This window comes from Suncus etruscus, chromosome 3 (assembly GCF_024139225.1).
Source record: "Suncus etruscus isolate mSunEtr1 chromosome 3, mSunEtr1.pri.cur, whole genome shotgun sequence".
NCBI classification, from domain to species: domain Eukaryota; kingdom Metazoa; phylum Chordata; class Mammalia; order Eulipotyphla; family Soricidae; genus Suncus; species Suncus etruscus.
Window position 1 is genome coordinate 7,845,001 of NC_064850.1, and position 10,760 is coordinate 7,855,760.

General features: G+C 38.7%; 1 protein-coding gene across 1 annotated transcript; it reads right to left on the reverse strand.

Annotated features, from left to right (window-relative positions):
- Window positions 1-3,178: 3,178 nt before the first annotated feature.
- On the reverse strand, window positions 3,179-9,997 carry GPHB5 (glycoprotein hormone subunit beta 5). Its single transcript, XM_049770519.1, has 2 exons — window positions 9,794-9,997; window positions 3,179-3,367 (listed from the first exon to the last, which is right to left on the reverse strand). The coding sequence occupies exons 1-2, from the start codon at window positions 9,995-9,997 to the stop codon at window positions 3,179-3,181; spliced, it is 393 nt and encodes a 130-aa protein (XP_049626476.1).
- Window positions 9,998-10,760: the final 763 nt, after the last annotated feature.

Below are 10,760 nucleotides of genomic sequence, written 5' to 3' on the forward strand. Positions count from 1 at the left end.
TATCAAGTACATAGAGACAGTGAATTAGGGCTCTTCCCACCACCTCCTCAACCATAGTTCCCTACATACATCCTATACCTCCACCTTTAGCCCCCTGCGCTACTAATGTAGCAGGTCATTTTGTGTTTAGTTTGGGTCTCTTTCTTGATTCTATTGTTGTTGACTTTGGCTTGGGTATATAGATCTGATTTTATTTATTTATTTATTTATTTTTACTCAATGCTCCTGAGACCATTTGGCCCCTATTTCCAAGCAATATTCTACTGATTCCTGTTTAAATTAGTCAGATCTTGAGGTGGCTTCAGAGATGAATCTCAATTATTTTAATCTAGGTTAAATTCCTTCCCAGTGGATTCATTCTGAGACGACCCCAACTAGCCACACAGAAACAAAAGCTTGTGGGCAGTATCTAAAGGGTCGCAGAAATTATTTACTAAGCATCCTTTACAGATGAGGCCTCAGACTGGTCACCAGGGAAAGGGAAGATTTGCACTTCTATCAAATCAGGAAAATCCCATCTTCTCATACACCCACTGATTGCATTCCACAGGTCTATGTCTGCTCCTTGCTCCTTTCTTCTAAAGAACGGAAGGCAAGGAAACTGCAGAGATAGTGGGAATTTTTTTCTTTTTAATAATTCAGCTGTTCTCCTTGTTTAATCCGATGCCTAATTTTCAGCATAATCTACCCCCAAATTTAGGAGATAGAATCAAACTCAGGAGAATCGTTCTGAGTTACTCAAATCACACTCTATATGGTGGGATTGCACCTCACCAACTGTGCCCACAGTTTTGACAATAACTACTGTTCCCTCTTCTCAGATGTTAGGGACACCCTATTAACCAGGAGATATTTTTCAAATTCAAAAAACCACATTGAGAGTCTTTGTAGCCCTCATAGTCAATATGAGTGACTCTGAATTTTTGACCTAATTATCCAATAGAAGAGCTGTGCTAGATTTTATCCATTTTCTCCCCTTTAATCAACACTTTAGTCTCACCCTCAATACTCCCTGATTCCACGGCCCATATTTCTGGACAGAATCAGTGAATACCGTCACTCACTCTCTACTGTCCCCTTTGACTTAACAGTCCCCATTAGGGCATAAATAGGAAAAGAGTAGGGTTGGGGATTTTCTTTTCTTTTCTTTTCTTTTCAACCATCACCACTTCTTGCCACCTCTAACCAATGTGCATCCTCTTCCAAAGGCTCTAGCCAAGGGTTATCTCCTTGATCCTCTTTGATGGTCTGATAGGCATTTCCCCTTCCCATTTCTTCAGCCTCTGTTTAGCAAGTGCTTTTGAACAGTGCTTAGAAAAATCTCATCATCCTTATTGGTTTTCTTACCTCTGTTCACAGATTTGCAGGCTCTTCACCAAACTCTTGTTCTACCACTGAGTTGCCCTTTGCTGGCACAAAGGTCTTTCCTCAATTCCTAACTGCTTCTGCCTTTTCCTCATAAGCATGTCTGGAAACAAGCTTTTCTCACAAAACACTGAAGAATGTTCTTAGGGATGGATTAAGGACCAACACTTGTGTGGTGCCATCCAGTGTTACTCCTAATTTCTGCCCACCATCTCCATCCCCACAGAGACCCAAGGCACTGAACCACATTTTTCATAGGAATGATCTTGCATATCAATAGATCTACCCTAAAGGTTTGAGTAGATTTTGCTTAGTCCCCTTATTCCCGGTTGTCCTTGGTCAAAGTGTGATTGATGGTTTTGATGGAATCTCATCAATTCTCCCCTTCCAGGATGCCCTCAAGCTAAGACACACCAGAGCACTGTTTGAGTGCATTTGGGACTCATGATACCTAGACATCTGTCTATGACTTTACCAAGCATAACAACCTAAATTAATGTGTAAGTGAAAAATCATTTTGTGCAGTTATTCTAGCCATTTCAGTGGCACTAAAAAAAACTTTTTAGAACATTTTTATGAATTCAAAACACAAAGGGTTTGCTTTATTAACATTCGTATAGATTTTTCTTTTTATGAAAAAAAAGAATAAGGTTCAATTCAACCCAAAAAAAATAGAATTAAAGACACTTGCATAATATTAGAGTTTAAAATAAGTCACAGAGAATAAGCCAATATGAGATTTTTAGAGCAGGAAAACTTGAGGCCATTTCTTGTGAATTCGTTACACAGTTCTATCCCTACAAACATATAACATTCTTGAGTTTAAAATGTTCAATATTTTCATATGGAGGTCATACCCAGCAATGTTGGAAACTGCTCTCAGCTTTGTTTTCAGGGGTTGCTTCTGGTGTGCTCAAGAGATCATATGAGCACAAACCAGGATAAGTCACAAGCCAGGTAAGTATCAACCCTTTGACTATCTCTCTGACCTTCATAAATGTCAATAAATATTTGTAATTGATTGGAGAATGGTTTGGGGAGAGCATTACAGAATTCTAAATACATAAGTTCCATTTTGTAAGTTTCTAAACCTAAATTATAACTCAATGCTTTTATTTTTTAAGATTTTCTTAATCATCAAAGGAACTCCAAAAAGAGATTTTTTTTTAACTTCAGGGATCTTTCTTGACAAAAAATTGCCCAAATATAGCTACTTTTTAAGTTAATCTCCTTTTTCAATCTAAGCACTTGATTTTTTTTAATGTAGATAATTGCTCAGTTATAAAGAAGAGAAATAATTTTGTCTTTTTAAAACTGCAGCTGAAATTTTTTAGGGATGGAAAGAGGAAAGTATTTGTTTATTACTTTTTTTTTTTTTTGCTCTTTGATCACAAATCTAGGTTGTTAAATGGACCAGTTGTTAAATGAAATATGAGAATTTAAAAACTTCTAGCCTCATTTCCTAATACTATACACATACATCAAATGATTTATATATATTAGAAGGGCAAATTGGGGAAGGATTGTAATACATAAATTAAGCACTGAGACTCAAGGTAAAGAAAATTTAATAATATATAGGTGTGTGACCTAGAAAAATCATATGAGCAAAGGCACAAAAATATTGCATTTTTTAGCATGAGTGTGCTCGTTCTGAGCCTTGCCCCAGAATTGGGGTAAGGGAACAGGTGACCTCCTTCAGAGGTGCAGTCAAGTTAGACAGTTCTTGAATCCAGGGGAAGTTCTGCATGGTGCTGGCCAGAAGGTAGGTCCAGGAAGCTGCAGGTCAGTAGCTGAGCTCCACGGGGCAGCTTCAGATGGTCTCACACTCCGTGGTGTCTGTGGAGCAGGCGGCACAGTCACAGCGGACAGCCACAGGGTATGTATAGAAGGGGTCAACCCCAGGAGCACAGCTGGGCAACTTCACAGTCACCTGTTTGGTCTCGTTATAGGTACAGACTCGATGATGGGCTTCAATGTACGGGGGTTCCGGAATTGGCTTCTGTAGAAAGCAACAAAGCCATTAGAATATACGGTTTTATTTGAGTGATTTGAGTGCTATTTATCACTATAAGATTATTTCTTGGTTTACTTATTAATCTGAGACTCCCAAGAAGGAAAAGACAAATTCCTGCAAACAGGAAGTTGACTTCGTTCGCCACCATCTTGAGCTCTCAGAAGAGTGCAGGTACACAGTAGTGTTGTATAATTATTAAGCAAATGAATAATCTTGACCATTGTAAAACATCACCAAACCCTATTTTCTCTTCCTTTCTTTATTGTCTGAGAGATGGCCAGTTAACCTCATTTTTCTGACTGCTTTATTCTACTCCAGCCTTAAAAGAGTCTTTTGGTTGACCCTGAATTAGCAAACATTCTCCAGGGTCTTGGCTGTGATTATTCCCACACTACCCTTCTAGAATGTTCTTCTCTCCTGCAACTCAGGCCTTCATCAACCTTGTGTTTTTGTTCAGTTGCCTCTGTCTCAGAAATACCTCTCCTGCATATCCTATTTTAAGTGATAACATCCTGCCTTTATACCCTGCAGCTTCCTTTTCCCTTCCTTGCTAATGTTTTTCTCCAGAGCACGTGTCAATACCATGTAACTATATATAAAAAGAGAGTTATATATAAGTTATATATACGCGTGTATAATTGTATTACGTATATAATTTTATTTTAGGTACCATGATTTACAATATTGATAATAGCATAAAGCATTCCAACATGTCATCCTCCACCAGAGTGTCCATTTCTCTCTGCCATTGTCCCAGCCCTTCCTCTTCCCACCTCAATTTTTTTTCTGTATCTCTCCTCACTCGGGAAAGCAAGTTCCATTAGGATAGTAATTTTTACTTCTTTAACTTTTTTATCTTCTTTAACTTTAACTCTACTTCCTAGGCAGTCCCTGGCACCCCAGAGATTCTCAATCACTATGTGTTGATATAATAAAAGAAAATAGGACAAGGCAGCTTCCAGGAGGCCCAGAGTTCTGAACTGATAATAACCAAAGGATTCAATTTCTTCTTCACCTTTTATGAACCTTGAAATCAAACATAAGTAGGATAAGAAGAACTCAGAGATTAGGAAATCTGCTTCAATGATGAAATCTCTACATAAATGTAAGCCCCCTAGAGTGCTTGGAAAAATCCACTTAATTTGTGGATTTCACTTCAGTTTCCTTATCCATGAAACAAAATATTTACTACACAACATAACTGTGTAGATGTACAAAGAAAAAGGTGCCTTGTACAATGCCTCCCACCAAGTGCTGAACACATATCTATCATCCTTATCAAGGTAATTATAATGAGGAAATAATAATAAAAAAATAACCCTCAGAGCCAGGGAGGTAACTCAAAGGACTAGAACTCATACTTTGCATTTTCAATCCTTGGCATTACATGGTCTCCCCAAGCAAAAGTGGGAATACCCCCGACCCCAACCAAAAACTTTTGACTTTTCAAGCCTTCTCTTATCCTAGGCAAATAAAATGTTTAATGGTGGTCCAGGATGAAGTTCTTGTATGAACCCCATGAAAATGATTCTCTTGCCTTTGGCAAGATCTTATAGGCATCACATTTAATATCTATTGATTTTTCTACTTCTCAGGTAGCATTTTAACCCCTCCTCAGCTTGATTCAGTTTCACTTTACCTCAGTAATCTGGAATCCCAAGAAAGTTACCAGACAAGACACCAAATACACAGTACAATCTGACTTTCAAAGAAACAAAGAAGAATTTTTTATAAATGTGCCCCAAATACTAATAGGATAGACTTAACAACTTCTGTTGGTTTTGTTTTTGTTTTGGACTTTTAAACTTAACTAGTGTTGTGTATGTAAATTTTTTTTTTTTTTTTTGGTTTTTGGGCCACACCCGGTAACGCTCAGGGGTTACTCCTGGCTATGTGCTCAGAAGTTGCTCCTGGCTTGGGGGACCATATGGGACACCGGGGGATCGAACCGTGGTCCGTCCAAGGCTAGCGCAGGCAAGGCAGGCACCTTACCTTTAGCGCCACCGCCCGGCCCCGTATGTAAATATTTTAAGGGATTATTATGTTACTGACCCTACCCTGATCGGTAATTGTGACCTACCCTAGGCATTCTGCCCCCACCCTAGGGTGGTACCTGATTCTGCTTCCACCATTGGGTGGTATCTGATCCCACCACTGGGTTCTGCCCCCACCCTAGGGTGGTACCTGATTCTGCTTCCACCATTGGTTGGTATCTGATCCCACCACTGGGTGGTACCTGATTCTGGGGGATAAAAACAAGGGTCTGTGGAAGGGAGAGGCTTTTTGCTGGAACTGAAGCTGAGACTTTGGACTTCAGTCTTGTCCACCGAATAAAACTAATATTTCCACAAGCCTGACTGTCTGTGAGCTGTTTACCCGCCGTTTCACCTCAGAACCGTCGGCTGGACAGGGTGGCAGATGCGTGCTCCAAGCTGGAGGGGAAAGACCTCATCCTCCATCCCTCCATCAGTCAACCTCTTCAGGGCTGACTTGCAACAACTAGTATCTTGGTTCAGTCTGGTCTCTTTTTTTTTTGCTTTAAAGCTGACATTCTGGGATCATAGCAATAGTGCCTTGCACACAGCTGACATTGGTTTGATCCCGAGCATACTAAATGATCCCCCCAGCCATGGCAAAAGTGGTTTCTGAAAACGGAGACAGATGTAAGCTCTGAATAGCACCAGGTTTGGTGCCAAAACAAACAAACATAAAGAAATGACCTGCTTAGAAAAAAATTTGAAATAAAACTTTCACACAAAAAATGATAGTAATAATAAAACAATAAATCTGGCATTCCTAAATTCGATCATAAGAAAAGACTTTTTTCAGAACATTAATATCTTCAGGGACTGGAGGGGTGGTGCAAGCAGTAAGGCATTTGCCTTGCATGCAGTTAACCTAAGACAGACCTTGGTTCAATCCCCCGGCATCCCATAGGGTCCCCTGAGCCAGGAGCGATTTCTGAGATATAGCAAGGAGTAGTGCTTGAGCATCACTGGGTGTGACACAGGAAAAAAGGGAAAAAGAAGAATATTTATATCTTCAAAGTTAATCCAGTCACTTTACCTATCATGAAAATACCTATTTTAATAAGTACTCCCCAGTAAGTTACCAAAAATAATGCTTTGTATTTCAGAAACTTTCAGAAGTCTGGAAAAATAGATCTCATTCTTTTATTTACCTTCTATGAGGGACCTCTCTTTATATAGCACAGTAAGGGCATCAAAAAAAAATCTAGCTAACATTAAGGAGAATCTGGTACTTTGGGTCTTCCAGGAGAGCACAGTTTCTAACTGTCTTAACCAGCATCCAATTAAGTACACTCAACAATTTTTAAAGAGATGAGAAGATGGACTAAAGTGTATGGGGACATGGGAGAGAGCAATGCTTTGATGTTGTCCTAGAAAGAGCTCCAAATAGCCCAAATATGGACTGGAAGTGAAAGAGACACTGCCAGGTTAAGACCCAATTACAAGAAGGTTCCTATGTTCTCTGAGTCCATTTGATGTCGAATCCTACTCATGATACCCTTTGAAACTGATATTTCATCTGAAAATTAGGACTGAACGATGAGAAAGTCAGATTAATTTGCTCAATTAGTTTTATTTAAACTTTGAGGATTTCACCACCATAACCCATTTCATTCAAAGAGTCATAATTTTATGTAAATGATAGCAGGTTGCCCTCAGTCTCTGAATGGAAAAATCTTCTTTCTTAATATCTCTGTATTCTTGTGGAATTTGTGGGCTTCAAAGTTGAGATTATTTCCTTGCAAATATTTATTAATTTGTTCATTCATTATACATTGACAAGAACTATGAAAGTTATAAGAATACCCTTCTATCTTAAATAATTAATATAATTTAGTATTATGTGAAGGAGGAAGTAAAACAAAAAGTAGACCATAGAGAAGAATCTATCAGAGAATAAGAAAGACTTGAAAAGGGAGTGAGCTCTGGAGAAAAGCAACAAAGAATATGTTTGATAATGACAGGTGGAAATAAGATGTAAGGGACTAAAAAATGAGATTTCATGGGAGGGTATTTGGAAAAACTTTGAAAAATCAATCTGTCAAGCCCATAACTCTGAATATCACTGGGAAACAATCACTGGAGGGGGAAATAAAGCAGACTCCATATCATTGAAGGCCCTGAGAATTGGTTACTAAATTTTTAGTAAAAGGTGTTTATAAAGGTTTTAGAGGTATTTTAAGAACACCTTTTATGGAAAGATCAGACTAGTATACTCTATTGACTAGTTCAGAACTAATACCGAATGAGGCCTTGGAGGAAGCTTCTTAGAAACCAAGAGACACAATATGGTGGGACTGGATGTGGTGTCGAGTGATCCTCTTGCTCTTCAGCAACCAGTGGCTCCTCTCTTAACCTGATAGCATAATAACTTTGCTTAAAATTTCTAAAATGTGGGGCCGGTGAGGTGGCGCTAGAGGTAAGGTGTCTGCCTTGCAAGCGCTAGCCAAGGAAAGATCACGACCACGGTTCGATCCCCCGGGCGTCCCATATGGTCCCCCCAAGCCAGGGGCAATTTCTGAGGGCTTAGCCAAGAGTAACCCCTGAGCATCAAACGGGTGTGGCCTGAAAAACCAAAAAAAAAAAAAAATTCTAAAATGTGATACCTCTCTTTACTCTATGCTCATTACGGCACTATTCTAGTCACAAGTCATAATAGCAACCCAAGTGTCTGAGAAAAGATGAGTATATAAATGATACATCCACACAGTGTAATGCAATTGTTAGGTAAAAATGAAGAGATGAAATATGGATAACTATGGAGAGTATTATGGTGATTGAAATGAGTCAGAGGGAGTGAGATAGACATAAAATAATATCACTCATTTATGGGATATTAAAAAAAAAAAATGATAGGAATGAGGGCTTAGAAGGACCCAGGTAGGAAGCTTGCCACAAATATCAGGGAGTAAAATTAGGTCAGAGAAAGGAGCACTATGACAATAATAATAATAATAATAATAATAGTTGGAAATGATCACTCTGAATAAAAACTGGGTGCTGAAAGGAGAAAAAGTAATATGCATGATACCCTTTCAGTAACAATATTATAAGTCATAGTGTATAAAGGGACAAATAAAGAGAAAGAGAGAGAAAAGAAAAATCTCTGCCACAGAGGCAAGCAGGGGAGAGGGCAGAGAAAAGGGCAGTTGGGAAGGCTGGAGAAAAATTGGGGACATTTGTGGCTATAAATATGTACTGCTAAAGAGTACATACAGTGTACATTGTATAATAGAAGCTCACGTATGAAAACTTTGTGGTTGTGTTAATTTAGTGATTCAATTAAATAATTTATTTTTTTTAAATGTGATGCTTCTCAAAAGATCAAGTGTTGATGAAGATTGTTGTACATTGTATGACTGTAATTCAATCATGAACGACTTTATCTGTTGGGAAAAAAAAACTATAGTATGAACAACCTTGTAACCACAGTGTTTAAATAAAAAATTAAAAATAAATCAATAAAAAGATCAAGTGTAACTGTAATATAAAAGGATTCCATGAACATCTCAATGATTATCCCTAAAGGTCTCAATAAATGAATGAGAAGAATTAGGGCTGTGAATAAGACACTGAAAAAGAACAAAAATATTTGTTTTTACTTTCTATTTACTGAAAGCTCTATCTCTTCATAACCACTTGGATTTATCATAGGTGGAGAAATGCAGGAATGAGTTTGTGTGACAAAATTAAACGAAGAATTTATTCAAGACTTTTCATGGACTCTATATGACATTGCAGTTACTTGTCCCTTAAATTCTTTCTAGTCATTTGTAAAGTGTGTGGAGTAATATAGCGCATATTGACTTCCCAGAAATAGTTCTCAAATGTGTTGGTGTCATATAAATAAAAGCAATCACTTTATCATGGCTTTGTATGACAGGGTCAAGATCACATGTCTTTCAGATTATTTTTGAAGCATATATTCCAACAGTCTTTAAAAAAAAAAAGAAAAGAAAAACTAACATGGGGAGCCGCTGCAATGGCCAAAGCAGTAGGGTATTTGCCTTGCACGGCTAACCTAAGACAGACCACAGTTCGATCCCCCAGCGTCCCATAAGGTCCCCCAAGACAGGAGTTATTTCTGATCGTATAGCCAGGAGTAAACCCTGAGCATTACCAGGTGTGGCCCAAAAAGAAAAGAAAAAAAAAGCTAACATGGACTGGAATAATAATTCAGTGGGGATCTGAGTTCAATCCCCAGCACCATAATCCTGGATCTGAGCACAGAGTTAGGAGTAAACCCTGAGTACCACCAGGTGTGCCTCTGTACCCAAACCCAAGCAAAACAAAACCAAACAAACACAAAAGCAAATACTTAGAATCAGGAGAAGTGGCTGACCCCGAGGCCACTGCTGACCCGGGGCCTCTTAGAACTCACCTCCCATGTTTCACAACGGCCCCAGCAGGCATCTGTAGTAATCCGAAGGCCTCTACAACCTGGCTTCTTGGCCAAGAAAGTGAATTCCCTCACGGCACAGCCAACGAAGGTGTGCAGGTTCCCATTGGAGGCGCTAAGAACATAGTCACAGCCAGCCAAGAAAAGGAGGGTCATGGGGCCCAGGAAAAGGTATACCAGCTTCATGCTCTTCTGCCAAAAGAAAAAAGGAAAGTTTGTTAACAGATCCAGCTACCCTCCATGGAACAGTCAACTCTGTTAAAGACATCGGGTTGGCATTGTAGAAGAAATTAAGTCTGGAAATTTAGAAGTCCACAGACTCTACCACAAGTATTCAGTCTTCTTCTAACTGACTTAAGTAAAGATTCCCTAGAAACCCTCTCTGTGATAACTATTACTTGGGGTTCACCTTACTGTAACTGGATTGAACTTGGGTTTGTCCAATGGTTTCTCCAAAATGAATGCAAAATCTTTTATTACACATAAAAGCAATGTGTATCCAATCATAAGACCTCAACACTCATAAACCATTGGTATTCAAAAACAGTATTTGAGTGCTATTTACATGCCCTGATAAATATATTATTTCCAATATCAAAGAGAATGAAAGAAAGAAGCTAGGTATAGAATAACTCTATGTCCCTACATGTTGTCATTAATCCAATCCCCCTGAAAACATGGTTATGTAGACAATGTTATAAAACTGGAGTCTCGATTTTGTATCTCCATTCTCTTCCTTGTGGCTCAATTTAAATCCAAGTACTAAGGGTATCTGACAGATTTATAGCACAATCCCAATTGATTATCAAATCTATCCACTTTGAGTCTGGGTTATTTCCTGTGCTTTTTTTCAGAAGTCAGAATTACTCCCTTCTTTACGCACTACACCTACTGAATGTTAAAAATGATCATGGACACTGCACATATGGTACACCCAGTTCATTCTCAC